The 15,681-nt window shown below is 50.8% G+C and overlaps 3 protein-coding genes across 3 annotated transcripts; 2 read left to right on the top strand and 1 right to left on the bottom strand.

The window, feature by feature from the left end:
- Nucleotides 1-573: 573 nt before the first annotated feature.
- On the bottom strand, nucleotides 574-10,332 carry N7443_008676 (uncharacterized protein; the record flags this gene model as incomplete). Its single annotated transcript, XM_056888732.1, has 3 exons — nucleotides 574-10,132; nucleotides 10,186-10,221; nucleotides 10,277-10,332. The coding sequence occupies 3 exons, from the start codon at nucleotides 10,330-10,332 to the stop codon at nucleotides 574-576; spliced, it is 9,651 nt and encodes a 3,216-aa protein (XP_056738034.1).
- A 309-nt stretch (nucleotides 10,333-10,641) lies between these two features.
- On the top strand, nucleotides 10,642-12,846 carry N7443_008675 (OSTA/TMEM184 family protein; the record flags this gene model as incomplete). The annotated part of the gene is made up of 6 exons (XM_056888731.1): nucleotides 10,642-10,742; nucleotides 10,900-10,953; nucleotides 11,027-11,114; nucleotides 11,170-12,207; nucleotides 12,258-12,634; nucleotides 12,705-12,846. 6 exons carry the CDS (start codon nucleotides 10,642-10,644, stop codon nucleotides 12,844-12,846), a joined length of 1,800 nt encoding a protein of 599 aa, XP_056738033.1.
- Nucleotides 12,847-13,400: 554 nt separating this feature from the next.
- On the top strand, nucleotides 13,401-14,875 carry N7443_008674 (uncharacterized protein; the record flags this gene model as incomplete). Its single annotated transcript, XM_056888730.1, has 2 exons — nucleotides 13,401-13,515; nucleotides 13,581-14,875. The coding sequence occupies 2 exons, from the start codon at nucleotides 13,401-13,403 to the stop codon at nucleotides 14,873-14,875; spliced, it is 1,410 nt and encodes a 469-aa protein (XP_056738032.1).
- Between the last annotated feature and the right edge of the window lie 806 nt (nucleotides 14,876-15,681).

The following is a 15,681-nucleotide window of genomic DNA, read 5'->3' as shown; positions in this document are numbered from 1 at the left end:
AATCACAAGTATTACTCCTCGTGATTTCCAGTCACATCTAGCATGGCTCATTCTGATTTCAAATGCTCCTAAAGTATCTGTTGACTCACCGCGAGGGCATCCGTGGTTGTCCGGTGCACGTACAAAGGCCCGATTCGGAGCCCGTAATTGAACCGCACCTGAAACTGGGCGGAACCCGGACAGTGCAAAACCTTGCCGGGCAGCTCCTAATTGCTCCTAGTCTCCTTAGTGACAGTCTAGTCCTAGCAGAATTTCAACGTTACCCAGGAGATGAAAATACTGAAACGAGTGTAACCAATCAGCCCCGCCATTCACCGCCTACTGTACTGTACAGTACAATCCCTGCGCGGGGTTGTTGATTAATAATGCACGAGGGGCCGACAATGAGTTTTTTAATATTTTTTAATATACACATACGCACCTCAAGAGGCTGAATAGGCCCCCCCCCCTTACTGAAATAGCTGTGTTTTAAGAGAGAGAAATATGATTTTGATAATGAAGATATGTAATTATGCAGGGAAACCTCCTTCCGATGTCTATGTTCAATGTGCCCGAAAACGCCAATAGTATGTATCAGGTTCCGAGGATCGCCCCATACGCATCCTCCACCTCCTTTGCGATCTCCAGCAGGGTCACAATAATGATCTGATGCGTGACATTGGGCAGCTTATCTCGCTGCAGCCCAATCCACTCAAGGGGCGGTGTCGCCTCTCCCATGTCTCGCAGCTGTGGCGTCTCAATGACCGGTGGCTCTAGCGCCGTGTAGGTGTATTTCGACTGCGGCACGTTGACCACTGCCGTGATCTTCTCTTGCTGCTCCGCTCCCTCGACACCTCGCTCGCTGCTGCTTCCAGGACCCCCAGTAATACGGACGGCTGACGGTGGCAAAGGTTTGCCGAGTCGGGTAGCTAGGGCCCGCGAGTGCGTCTCCCACATGTCCCGGATGAAACTGATACGCGAGTAGTTCCAGCCCACATCCACTTTGCCTTCGAATGTGCTCCGGAAGATGTAGTCGATGTGCTTGGTGCCGGGCTCTTGCCAGGTTTCCATTCCCGCCACGAGTCGCGGCACTTTGAGAATTGTACCGCCACGGGAGCCGGCTGCCCGTTGGGCGATATCGTCCACCGAAAGCTCGTCAAGTTGGGCGGAGGCGGGGCGACTGATGCCTGACAAGGCAACACGTAGTTGACCTAGAGTGAGACCAAGTGCGCTATGGATCTTGTTCGATTCCAGTGAAACGGCAAATCTTGCTTGAGCATCGTAGGCCTCCAACTTGAAGATCTGATTATCAAAGAATGAACTGGGGAACACTCCAAGGTTGACGTGACGGATGTTCACGACCACACCCGTATGTAGCGAGATAGGAGCTCTTTCTGATTCGTCGTCCTTCTTTACGTGTTCCTTGGTGCGGGCGCCTTCCATTCGGTCTGGGGGAGCGGTAGACTTGCGTCGCAGGTAACGCTCGACCTCCCGCAGAGACGCTTCGTACGCTGCTTGTTTGTCTTGGACTAGGCGCTGCCAAGCCTGGAAGAGTGCCAGGGCCTGCGATGCGGTCAAGGAAGTGCAGAATAACTGAACCTTATCGCCCTCCAGAATACTGAATAGTCGCTCGCTTGCCTTTCCAGAGGCCTCGCGGACATTGTACATCAAGAAGTCAAACATGGCAATGTGTGCTCCCAAGAATGGCTGGTAATCAAACGAAACCTTGGCCTGAAGATGACGGAACGCAACAGACGCCTGGATGAGTGGCGTGTGCCAGTCTTTTCGAGCTTCTTCGGGCCATTTGATGGATGTTCGAATCTTGAGGCCCCTTAGCTCGACAACACCACTCAACCGGCCCTTGCTCTCAATGCCAACGCTGTCAAAGTTGATACACATGCTTTGTTCGCTATCCGATGTCTTGTTGGAGGACACCCATAGGTTATCAATGGCAAACGCTGCCTTGCCGAGGGTGGAACCCAAGTCGAGTTGGATCTCCAACTTCTCAATGGCAATGGTGGTGTTCCAGGGGAATGCGGAGGCGGCAGCAACCTGATGATATCGCTGCACGATGTAGGTTTGGGCTTCCGGTTGCTCCGGCTGGGGATTCAAGTTGGCGCTCGGATCATCGCTAGACGGAACCCAGATTTCCTGGAATAGAAGCGAATCTTGCACCTGCTTGGCGTTCAACGAGACCTTCATGGGACTGACCCGCAGGATAGCGGACATGCCGCTTGTTCGGCCGAGATGCTTGCTGTTCATCAGGGATAAGACCATGGACTTGACTTGGAAGCTTGCCGTTGACTCGTTAGAGTAGACATGCTTAATCGAGGCCTCCAAGCTGTTGAAGGCCAAGGAGAGGGCAAGGAAGCGGCCCTGCTCAGCTGACTGCACTGTGTTGACGGTCACATAGACACTCTCGAACCTTGCGGTGGCTGCCACTCTGGCAATGGGCTGACAGCTAAGACTGAACTCCTGCTTGTAGAACAACAATCCCAGGTTCACCTTGCATCGTCCAAGAATGGAATTTGGATCAGGAGCACCAAACGGAGTATCTTGTATCAGCTTCTGCGATTGAAATTTAGCCGCGGTAGACGCTCGTCGAGGTCTGTCTTGCTGTGGAGCTAATGGCTGGCTCTGTTGCTGATTTTGCTGCTGCTCTCCCATGATCTCCTTGACCGTGGCGGTCATCTGCTTGACCAGTGGAACAAGAGTTGGGTATAATACGTTTGTAGAGGGGTCTACCTTGAGCTCTGCATTGAGTGCCGGGTCGTCGGTGCCGTTATCCTCAAATTGAACCTTCAAAGCCACTCCCGGCGCACGTAAAGTCGCTGTAGTTGCCGATTCGCCTTGCACATAATCACCATACTTCGCCTCCGAAAGCCGGTTGCCTTTCATCCCGGCTGTCATCAGATTCTGAGAGTTGCGCTGCTGCTTTCCTTGGAGCGTGACAGTAGCACCGGCAAAGTCAACATCAACGAGTACGGATCGAAGTCTTCTCTTGCCGAAGAGACTGCGATCCTTGGCAGTATTATCAGGCGATGTCTTCGTTGCCCAAGCTACCTTGCCCTCTCGTAAAACCTCAGAAGCGGATGCAATTGAGTTCCGAATCATGTTAGCTGGAAGGATGAATTCGGATGTTGCGCGGATATCCAGTGACTTTCCGGCTGCCTGGAAGGCGAGCCACAGTTCTTTCCCACTTGAGTAGTATGCAACATTGAAGACCAGCTCAGGCATGAGGGCGGAGTTAAGCGAGCGCTTCTTCCTGTCTGCTCGGAATGGAACCATTTGTAGTTTCATATCCTCGATCCGTAGCTTGGCGGCGTTCTTCTTTTTATTGGACAGCTCGACTTGGTGGATCGAGAATACCAGGTCCTCAGGTTGGCGACCAGAACCACTGGGGAGTGGCGTCGACATGTTCCATGCAACCTGGATGTCTCGGAACTGCAAAGAGTACAATGCATTCAAGAATGGCTGTGTCGGTGCTTCATCATCGCCCTCTACATGAATCTGAGGTACCTCAGAGGCCGGTGTGACTGCGTCATTGTGATTGCGGCGTCGAAGTCTCCGCAGACGTTCAACTTCATGCGACAAGTCCAGCGTCTTGATGCGTTCCTGCGTGTAGATAGCAATATCCACCACCAAGGCGGCTGTTTCAACAAAGAGCTCAACATCGAATTGATCACTCGTGAAATGGTAGGCACGCATCACTTCTCCATTTTCACGAATAGTTGAGGTTCCGAGTAATTTGATGCCCGCAGTAAAGCCACCGTAGGAAGTGGTCTTGGTTCTCTCTTGCCTTCGCAGCTCGAACTTGATTTGAGAAGCGTCAATACTAAATTCAGGGTGCTCCATTGAATAGCCTCGATCCAAACCATTCTGGAGTCGCATTTGCATCATTCCGAGGCTGAAGACCATCTCCGCAGAATAAGCCTTGCTGTTTAAACCAGGGGCAATGGCATGAATCTCGAATCCAGCCATTGTGAGGCGAGCTTTGTAGAGAACCACTGTATCATCTGAGGAGGGTTCAGGCTCTGGCTTGGTCTTCTGTAGCGAGAGTACGTCGCCCAGATGAGACTGCAGAACATCCACGTTCTGCTTGAGATCGGACAAAAGATGGGCGATATCGGGCCCTGTCAAAACGGCTAATAAACTCCGCACAGAGCTTGCCTCTAGACGAATAACTTCGATAGTCATGTCAACCTCGAACTCTTTGCGATCAGACTGCACATTTGCAAGGATCCGACCATTTGTAGGAGGAATCTCAAGGATCGACAGAGTATGATATCTGTCACCCTCTCCTGACATAAACATGTGTGAATTCTTCTTCACGTCAAAGTCAACTTCAATCTTAGATGATTCAGCCGGCATGACTGACATGCGGGCTACCTCGCCAGAAACAAGATAGGTCAAGGACGGCAGAAGACTGAAGCTAAGGCGATAGTCCTCTAGGAACATTGCAACATGAATGTTATCACGAGTGGGCTTCTCCGAAGCCGAGACCTGGAGATTCTCAGATTTCTGCATTTTAACATTGTCAATGAGTTGCCGAATGTATCTGACTTCATCCTCGATCACACGATCTGCGGTATGCGCCAAGCTGACTGGATCCTCCTTCATCTCATAGCGGAGTCTCCTGGACGACCCAGTAACCTTCCAGTCATGTTTACACTCCAACTCATCCTCGTCAGAGAAGAACGAGAAATAGAGATATGGGTCGGCAATTTTCGACAACATGAGACTCCCAGACCGACTCAAAATCTCTGACGAGCAAGCCTCAGCACTGAAAAGCAGAGCAAGACTTTCCTGGTTACTCTTCTTGGTGTTGTAAGAGCTGTGCACAATCGAGGCTCGCAGAGATTTTGAGATCAAGGCGAGTTTGACATTGATGGCATCAAGAGTAATTGATCCGAAGTCAGTACCAAATATGATTTGCAATTCCGTTTGATTTTCGTATCCAGTGCTGGAAGTGGCCTGAGCTGGTGAATACTCCAGCGTGACAGTCGACATGACCTTGATTATTCCTTCAACAAGATCGACAATCTCCCATCGCAAGCGAAGAGCCGCTGAGGCACAGTACGCTTGCGCCGTAACGACTTTCTTATACCTCTCCTTGCCATTTTCTTGGAACGCCTTATTCGGGACAAGAGAGGTCACAGTCGACAAATTCTCGACTATGAAGTCACTTTCTCGAGGACCGGGATCCAAGGAAAATCTTATTAGTTGCACCGTGCATGACAAAGAAACTGTTGGCTCTGGAGTTGATGGCTGAGGCTCGGGATTTGACCATATCTTGCGCATGGCATAGCTTTTCTCGACATGGGCAAGGTCCCACGCCCGCCATTGGTCGAAGCCAGTCAGAACAGTCGACCTAGCATTAGGCGGTAAAGGGATATTGTCGCTAGAGCATTTTTGTTCGAGTTCTCTCTTGTGGTGGACAGGCAAGTTCCTGTAGAGGTTGCGAATACGAGAAATTATTTTCCACGAGTCATGTTGCCGCAGGTGGGTTGAGGCAACTCGAAGCACATAAGAGATACGTGTCAAGAAAATTGGGTCAGGGGTCTCAGAGGAAGACTGTGTGGTGAAGTAGATGAGGAATTGCAACCGTCGTTTGCTTAAAGCTGAGACATGCTGGAAAGCTGATGCAACAGAGTCAAACATCATTGTGGCTCGACGGACAAGGAAAGCTAAGCGTTCCACCGATCTTGCGGAGGTCACAGTATTGACGTGCCGCATCTGAAAGTTCGAGCGAATGTTGGGAGCAGTGACCAGCCAGAAGTTCAGGTCGCCCAGATCGAAATTGAAAGCAGCTTTCTCATGGAAGGCATCTGTACGACTGCCCTCAACGGATAGCGACAGGCGATCGGCCGCCGCATGAGCCGTGATACCTTGGTTGAGACCTTCAAGTAGATCTCCCCTTTGCCGTTGCACTCGTTTTTGGAATTCTGCCCGAAGACGGTAGATCCCAATGGAATATTCGTCTCTGAACTCAATCTGCCTATCTTCTGGCGATTCAGAAACATCAACCATTCGCAATTGGATGAGCGGGATGCGAAGCGCCACGGCAGTGGATTTCTTGGGCTGATTCATAGACTTCTCGTAGCCAACAATGTCGGATATTACATCCTTCTGCAACGAATCGATGATTTGCACTGGGTGCTTTGGCTCAAGCCCTTCCATTAAAGAAGCCAAGCTGAGAAGGAACCGCGGGGTACCAAAGCCTTTAATCCCCAGTGGCAGGTCCAAGGCAAGGTTGGTGTATGACGTCTGATCATCCTCAAATGTCAGGAACATGGACTTCTGGTTGACCTCAGCATCGTTTTCTGTTCCAGCCGTGTCGTCGTCACCGCTTGACGAAGGAAGCTCAGACGCGTCCAAAGAAAGTTTGTAGTAAGAAAACTGTGGAAGAATCCAAGGGTTGGAATCTCTGACGGCAGCTGATGAGTAGGGTCCATTCCAGGATCGGCCAAAGCTCTCACTGTCCTTCATTCGGCTGGCAGGTGCGGTGGACCAACTCTCATCTCGACTTGGTGGGACAGGTCTTGATTTTTGTTCCGCGTTCGATACAGGACGAGTATTCTTGGAGGGTGACTTGGAGCTTTTCAAACTCGAGGTCTCAGAATGCACAAGGAAGCTTCTCGCACTTCCAGTCCCTTGAGCGCCTGAAAATTCTCGATAAGACGGGGCATTACCCAATCGCCTAACTATAGGCTCTGGCATTGAGGGTATCGCCATCGTTGGAGGTGCGATATTATCATCACCCGAAAGGGATGAAGTCGGTCCTATCTCTTCCCAGTCGAATAGTAACCATTGGGATCGATGTGTTCGCTGATCATGGATTTTGATGTGCTCCTGCTGAAGGCGTCGGTGTTCTGCGATATCATGCTTGCGCAAAGCCATTTTCAGACGGATGGTCAATTGCACAAGGCCCAGGGGCGCAACAATCTTCCCTGGTGATCGTAAAGCTTGGGCCACTGCCTGGTGATCAACCGCGGCAATTGAGATGTCTGGTACTAGTAGACTCATGCGTTTCGAAAACTTAGAATTCGTCCAATCATTGAACTGCGTCGACAACGGATTCGTGCTCAAGACAATTGCGACCTGGTCTAAGAGCACGGAGATATGAATCGAGCTAATCTTGGCTCTGAGGAATGTCACATCATGTAAAACAGGCGGGAAGAGGGGAGGCAAGGCATTTTCCTCGTTATCAAACGAGAAATCGAAGCTCTTGAGACTGGATGACAGGCATGCCAGAAACTCTGTAGAGCATTCACCCAAGATTCTACCAATGTCGAAGTCCCAGTTACAGACGTAAGTTGGCTCTGCTGGGGGCAACCCAAACAGACGATGCCCATAAACAGAGATACCGTCAATGAACAATTGGGTGCCGGAGATTGTTGATGACCCATCCGCATGTGTTGATTGCAAATCTAGCTTGAGTGGGCTGACGGCAAATTGCATATCCATGTAGTAATTGGTGAAGCGCAGATCAATGTCGAGCGAAGCACCCGAGAGTCTTGAACACTTCATATTGTCATAGATGCTCTCAGGTAGCATGACGCACGGGCTGTCCACGGTAGCATGGACCAAGACATCCATGTCGTTCGATTTTCGATTCGGATTGATGCCTGTGGGGTTTGAAGGTTGCTCTTCCGCATAGGCCAGCTCTTGGTACTCCTCCAAGGTTTTGAAATGCATGTCATCGCCGAAGTAATTTTCCTTGACGGCCAGGAAACTCTTGATCAAAAACCCGTATAGATATAATCGAGGCGAACAGCCGTCAATGTTCAGCACAAGCGTATCAATCAGATCGGGGGCCGTCGAGCTGAAGTAGTTGTAAGATCCGTCAATAAAGAGGCTATCAAGGGTAGCCATGGAATTTCCTGGGAGGAAAGTGTGCAACGTATCCCATGCAGGAGTCAGATAGTCCACACCACCGTCCTTGAGGTTGACTTTGAACTCCACTGTATTTTGGTTTGGTTGGAAATTGTTCAGTGGAATCATTATATTCGAAGTCAACTCTTTGCCCTTGATAACAATGAAACGATTATCTTCAAGGTCAGAGGGGTCGCTGATGATATTTCCATCATTAACGTTCACGAATAGTTGGAGGTTTGAGAAGGAGAGGTCGATGTTGTAAATGAACGGCACAAAAGTCCAGTACTCTGATGGTGGGCCCGAAGCCCAATCGCTGACCAGATCAGTCAGAAGAAAAATATGATCTCGCAAGATGAAGAGTTCAAGGTCATTGCTGTGAACGGAAAATCTCCATGATCGAAGACTATTCCAGGAGATAGGATTGGATAAGTCGCAAGTTACCAGCTGTCGCGGACATTGCCAGAGTAAAGCATGATTCACACTAGATGACAACCTGGATTCACGCAAGTCAAGGCAGAGCTCATTGCGGAACCCGAGGCTGGATGCTACCATGTCCATGGCATAATTGATACTTGAATCAGGGCCCACGGCGAGCGAAAGCCATCCAAAAGGACGAACATCTGAGCCAATGTGACTTTTTTCGGTTTCCTTAACTCGTGACTTTCTCCTTTCCTGTTGCCTCTTTGCCCCGGCAGATCCTCGCATGGCATCTACGCGCCCTTTCCAAGCCCAATCCTTGGACTGCTCCCTAGTTGGGATCCGAAGCGTGAGCTCTTCGTTGACTTCAATGCGCAATTTGAAAGATGTGCTTTGTCTCAAGACACCCGGTGCCAACTGCTCTGCAGGTTCAGAGCTTCGGTAAAAGTTAGGGAAGAATATGTTCTGCAAGCCGACCCGCTCCCTGTCAGACCATGGCCCGTAGTTAATAGTGCCTCCGTCAATCTTGATATCCATGCCCCATTCTGGAGGAAAATTGTGGTTAATGTTGTTCTGCTTCTCCTGGGTAGACTCAGCAGACGCCGGATGCTGTGGAACAACTCGTCCTGGAATGTCCCAGTAGTATGTCAAATCCAAGGCTGGACTGTCGACGATTGTTGGGAACCTGGCGTACTCGATTGAATTCCATTGCTCATGGTCATCCTCATAATCTTCATCCAAATATCGGGACAGGCCAGTCCAACGAACATCGGGAAATTCAGCCTCGCTCCTTGGCATGCTACCACCCTGTCCATTAACCTGGAACGATTCCACAGATGTTTGAAAGTAAGGAACAAGGTCACGAATACTGTGCCATACTTTGTGCTTGTGCACCTTCTGCTTAAAACGATCCCTTTTTTGCTTGGGTGAACCATCATCCTCGTGCTCCGCGGCCAGCACTTTTGCAGTCGATATCTGATTCTGCTTGAAATCGGGATTTGGCCGCATCTGAACCACTGGGTGCTTGAACTTCAACGAGAACAGCTGCCGGTACAAGTCCATAGGGCCTGAATTGCAGGCGGCAATGGTTCCTGCAGCGCTATCAAATGTCGTCGTCAAGACAGATCGAGTGTTTTCATTTCCCATCACAATAGCTCCTTTGCTGCAGTCCAGCTTCACCGGTAGGAGCTCGAGCATACTGGAGACTGGATCGGAAAGCTCAGCTTCGCGCAGTTCGGTATTCCGGGTTCCAAGAGCTTCCCTTTCATTGGGACTTTGCTCTGAAAGAGTGTCGAAGGTCGTTTTGGACCGCTGGAGATTCGGTTGTGATTCAGTCGGAGAAGCAGGCCCAGGGGTACCTCCTCCGTCGGTGCTGTCCTTGTACCCGAACCCAGCAAGAATACTGTCATAAGCAGGAGTACGGTTGTAGATAAACCATTCCAGGCCGTACGCCTTGATTGATATGCGGCATGGTAGCTCGATCGTCTTCTCCACTCCACCCTGCTCCCCAACACTGTCGTTCCTGCTTGTCGCACCTGTGCGTTCGCCATGGACGGAGTCATTGTGATCCTTCCCTGACGTATATGGTCGGCTGGGTGCGGGTTTTTTGCCAGACAGGTTCGTGCGTTCAACCTTACGCTTCCAATATCGCCATGTTATGAATCCGCCGTGGATAAAGATTGTCTCATTCGCGCCATGGTACCGGATTCCTTTGAAGAATATTCGTCCGCTGAGGAGGGAAAATTGTAAGGCATTTATGTCGACATAGACGCGGTAGTAATGCCAGGTGTATGATCGGATCGCGTAGGAAAGGAGAGTCGCAAACAGTCGGTTGAAATAGAGCAGGAAGAAGAGAACACTGGGGGTCGTATAAGCCACATGAAGGTACTCGGGATCCTCCGGGGTACTTACAGAATACAAGAAACAATGAGCTCTAGGAGAAAGAACCTAAATAAACCCCAGTGAGTAATCTAAACCGCAGACGGCCCTGGATTTAACATACCAATTGAAGCTCGGGTCCGGCGTCAGGTAAGAGGCCGTCAAGCTTGTACTGGCCATTTCTCCGTGAAGCCACCAACAGGCGCAAGCATGATCGACGCGACAAACTCGCGAAGAACGAGTCCAAGATTGGAGAGGCGTCGCAGCTGTGAAAGTTGGTCGCGCGAATGCGAAATGCGGGCGTCGGGCGGTGTCACGAGAAGATCGTCATCGGCCACACGCCTCCTCCTTACAACAATTTCCAAGCTTGTCCTTGTGAGCTCTGCCCCCGCCTTACCGTTAGGCGACCATGTTTTGTGGCTACGAAGCTGCGAAATGACTTGGTGTTCTCAATAAAGCGGCTCTCTGAACCCGCGACTATCTCCCATCATGACGGGTCTTCCTGGCGGAGGCACTGGCTCAAGCCTGGCTCGCGCGATCATTATCACCTCTGGCGTCTCAGCACTCGTGTCTTCACTACTATCTCTAGTGTATGTCCCATGGCCATTGATTTCTCTGTTACTTCGTCTCTTGAATTGTTCTTGAGCTAACTCGTGCTTCTTTCCTGGCAGGTCCATATGGCTACAAACGTACGAGCTTCATCCACGATACCGGACTTTCCTACAGCTACTAACTCAGTCATTATAGTAAAAACTACCGGAAACCATTGCTCCAGCGATATGTCGTCCGTATTCTGTTAATGTGAGTAATGAATGGCAGTCTAGAGCTCAGGGGGGCCGACAGCTGGAGATAAGGCGGTGCTGATAGTGCTTAGGGTACCAATATATGCAGCATCGTCATGGACCAGCATCGTGTCGCTGAAGGCGGCTCAGTTTCTGGACCCGATCCGCGACATTTACGAGGTATTTTGTGTGGTCCAAAGCGAGACGGACCCAATGCTGATCGAATTCTGCGCAGGCGTTTACCATTTATACGTTCTTCCAGCTGCTGATCAACTTTCTGGGAGGAGAGCGAGCAGTCATCATCATGGCCCATGGTCGACCTCCAGTGTCTCATGCCTGGCCGCTCAACCACTTCTTCCCCAAGATCGATATCTCCGACCCGCATACATTCCTGGCTGTCAAGCGTGGCATTCTGCAGTATGCCTGGTTGAAACCCATTCTAGCGCTCGCCTCCGTTGTGATGAAGGCTACCAACACATATCAAGAAGGGTATCTGGGCCTCAGCTCAGGCTATCTCTGGACGGGTATCTTGTACAACATCAGTGTCACGCTGAGTCTGTACTCTCTTGCCATGTTCTGGATCTGCCTGCACGATGATCTCTTGCCCTTCCGCCCAGTTCCTAAATTCTTGTGCGTCAAACTAATCATCTTCGCATCTTACTGGCAAGGATTCTTCCTGTCCATTCTGCAATGGTTGGGAGCAATGGGTAACGGTGTCGCCGGGTATACGCCAGACAACCTCGCTGCAGCGATTCAAGACGCACTCATCTGTTATGAGATGCCCATTTTCGCCGCCGCCCACTGGTATGCATTCTCGTGGCACGACTTTGCTGACCCAACCATCTCGGCGGCTCGTTTGCCTGTGAAATACGCGCTCCGGGACGCCTTCGGGCCTCTGGATCTGATGGAAGACACGAGGATCACGCTACGGGGTGAAAATTATGAGTATCGCATCTTCGATTCGGGGGATAACATCATTGCGCACGAGGACTCTGAATCACGAGTCAAGCGGGTGATGGACGGCATGCGATATGAGCGGGGAGGTAAAGCGAAATACTGGATCCCCAGGCCTGGAGAGAACAGTAAATCTGGCGAGACGAACAGCCGAACCCCGCTCCTCTCAGGAGGTGACTCGAGCAATCGCAGCCGAAGCGAACAAAGTGGCAGTTCAACTGAGAGATTCCGGACATACAGTGAGATTGAAATCTCACTAGATGATGAAGACGAAGGACTGTTCACCAAAGCGCGAGCGCTGGAGTTTGGCGATTGGAATGTACGTGGATCGCTCCGCTACTGAATACTGCGATGCTGACTACAGAATAGTACCCAGTGATCACAGCCAATGAAGTCCCCAGGGACCAGCGTCTGGCCACTAACCGGAGCAGGAGCTACCAAGGGTCCAACCATACTGGCGATGTGAAAAAAGCTCGCGCGCACCGAAAGAGTCGGGCATCGGGCAGCGAAAGCCGTCGGGATCACAACACGAGCTCCAAGTCTAGAACTTCAAGCTCGGGGGCGCCGCGTCCCTTGCAGCGCAACGCCAGCTCCACTAGCTCACACCACTCCCACAGCTCCCGTCGCGACCCTGATCAACTGGTTGATCTCGTGGTGGAGGATGTGGAGGCTGAAGAAGAAGACCGAGCTCAAACACAACGGGAGACTGGCTCCGCATGGACGGCAAGCGAACCCCGGCATTTCTCGTGAGTAGCCCATCCGCCCTATCTATTGGTTCGCCGGCATAATTGGACTGACCCTGTTCTCATTCTCTAGGAGACCATCTGGACAGCCAATCGATGAAGAGTCGGGGTCCGAGCCTCCCAGGGAAACTCCAGCTGAGATGCAAGATGAACAACGGTCTCCTAAGCCGTGGGCCTATAGTGCCTTGGGGGATGACAATGTTTGGGGGAAATAGCGGGTCTTCGTGTACTTACAAGATGAGCCTACCATTGCCTACTTGCTAGGTCTGTATAACATCGTAGTCACTCTTCCGGTAGATTAAAGCGCTGCATGAAACGAACCCACGGGGACGGGACATGACAGGGCCGAAACACGACCAATGCAGCGTTCCTTTTACGCGCCCAACCCGTGGGACCCCCACATCGGCCCTCAGAGCTAAGTATAACACTTGCCAACACTTCGATGATAAGCAAAGTTGTGACAGCTCCACCGGAAATCAGCGAATGAGACATCATAATCGGCTCCGCAGGAACGATCATCACTAGCGACTCGTTCGAATGACAGTGTGTGACGAGGATGACTTGACTCTCCTGGGCATAGCTTCGGCCCCTTAGGCCCGTCTTGTCCCAGGAGTCACTTTGTTGGAGGGGATCCTCTGAGTGGGATCTCGTACGACCCTTTTTGGCTCCTTGTCCTATCTTCTTTCTTTCTGTCTTTCTTTCTTTCTTTTGTGTACCTCGACTCTTGCCTTCAGAGAAGGTGATGGACTAAATCTTCGCGCTGGCCGCCATGACGATGGCTTTCGAGCAAGAGGGTTCGATATCTCCCGGCTGGATACAATCATGCTGGGCATGTTTGTCCTCAGGAGAGGTCGGCCAAAGCGCTCTGCGAGCTGAGAACAGAGGTATTTCGATAATTGATTCGGGTTTAGATTCGTACATGATCAACTAATCAATCCTCGTTATGCAGGTGTCGAACGGGAGATGCAAGTATGCCATGCTCAACCGCATCTCGTGCCTCCCATGAAGCTGGTGGTGTACGATGACCTTCCGAGCCCGAGTGTAGATCATCAGCCTCATAACTCGCTGTCCTCGTGGATCTCCGATGGGAGGAACCTGGCCTCGCGGGCATCTACTCGAGCGAGCATGTCTTTCAAGAGACAATCTACAGTACCGTTGAAGATCGGCGCGCCCTCGGATTTCCGCAGAGTCGAAGGCTTCTCGTTCCGGCCTTCTACTCCGCGTACACCTCCTATACCGACAAAGTATCAGCCCTTAGAGCTGAGTATCTACCGGTCGGGTAAACGCTTGTCGGACCTGCCCGAGTTCGATTACTTCGAAATTGATGAAGACCGTCATCGCCAGACATTGGCTGTACCACCGCGTGCGCTCTCTCCGAATGGCGTTCGAGCCCAACGCTGCCAGTCAGCCAACGCAAGATTATCCATGTCTCGTAAGCCTGTCGGTTCTGGAAACCGCAGGTCCTTCAGACAGTCAGAGTACTTCCCCGAACCAGCCCAACCGGTTCGCATCCCAAGTGCTCTGGTCCCTCATTTCTCTCTCGTTAAACCCGTCAAAACCGTTGTCTCGGAGGGTGATATGGTCCCGGTGACTGCACTTGTCGAGCCTATTTCGAACGAAAGCCAAATCGAGCTTGACACCGAATGGCCCGATCATGTAACCCAGGAACAAGCGTCCATGGAGGCAGAGCCTCAGAGTCCCCTTCCAACAAAGGACCAAGATTACACATCCGATGACCCATTCAACGCATTTTCATTCCCTAGCGATTCTCCCTCGTCGGCCAGCTCACGGACAATGCCATCCCGGATATCGTCACTGTACCGTCCACCGACATCCGAGAACCGCAATACCATCGCGGAGACCCCTATGCCCAACCGCGTAACCCAATGGTTCTTCTCCACCGGCCCTCCATCTCCCAAGCAAGTCTCCCTTACCGGTGAAGATGAATTCGCATGGGAGCGAACACGCACATTGAGTGGTAGCACTGTCGCTTCAGTCGTCACTACGACCATCACTGGCGGCGCACAGATTCGGCAGCACAAAGCTTCTATCTCTAGCACTTTCACCAGTGACACTACCCCACGAGCCTCTATTCATGTCCCTTCACGATCAGGGGACAAGGACTTCGAGGCCATGTTCAACTACCCTGCCATCCCAAAGGGTCGTCCACAACACTATCCTTTCGCGCCGTACAAAGGCGAACCTCTTCGATACGACAACTCCACGGTTGGATTGGCTTTCTAGACTAACTTGAAGGCCTTCTGCGGATACTTGGAGAATGAAGTGTCTTATTTCCTTGGCTCTGATTGAATATTTCGGCTTTGGCTTGCTCTACATCCGGATATCTGGACCTTGAACCTGCTTGGCTACTCGCTTCTAATTAGTTTATGGCTTCATGCTTCTATGTTGAAATACCCCCCTTTGGATTGCGCTTGGTTTGGTTTTTCTATTTGATTGGACTGGGTTGGGGGTTAATGAACAAGGCGGGGTGGTTTTCTTAAATGATATATTTGAATTGACTGTATTGAAGTTTCTTATTTAGGCATTTGATTTCATCATCAATGTCTTGCAAGGGATGCTCACAAATTCCCCTGGATCTGATTCTACATAAATTTGTCAACGTAGTCCTCTGCATTGTGCGGGTTGCCTTGTACCATACAAGGAAGGCCATTTTATGTCAAAGCCACGTGTTATGGATGCGCCAAGGTCACTGGCAGTTTGATCGATTTCAATGTAGGTGCCACCAAAATACGAATATATTCGATCTTTGGACACATACGTATAGCTGGGCGTCCTTATGAAACCTGGAATCCGGCAGTTTACGGTGATAAACCCTGGAGAATTTGAACACAAGGAAGTGTTGAGACACTAAGAGTGTAACTACAACTTGAAAGGCTATCATGGACAATTAATACATCCATACGAACAACTGTTCACAGGGCGACGACGGAGATTTTACGGATGTATCATGTATAACAGAGTAAAGTATGTATTTGGCAATATGTGCAACCGGGGTATCTTGTCAATGGCAATGAGCTGCACAGGAGGTA

Source organism: Penicillium atrosanguineum (assembly GCF_028827265.1).
Source record: "Penicillium atrosanguineum strain IBT 20685 chromosome Unknown utg000007l_segment0_segment0, whole genome shotgun sequence".
In the NCBI taxonomy this organism is placed as follows: domain Eukaryota; kingdom Fungi; phylum Ascomycota; class Eurotiomycetes; order Eurotiales; family Aspergillaceae; genus Penicillium; species Penicillium atrosanguineum.
Note: the sequence above shows the minus strand (reverse complement) of the source record. Positions and strands in the feature narration are given on the sequence as shown.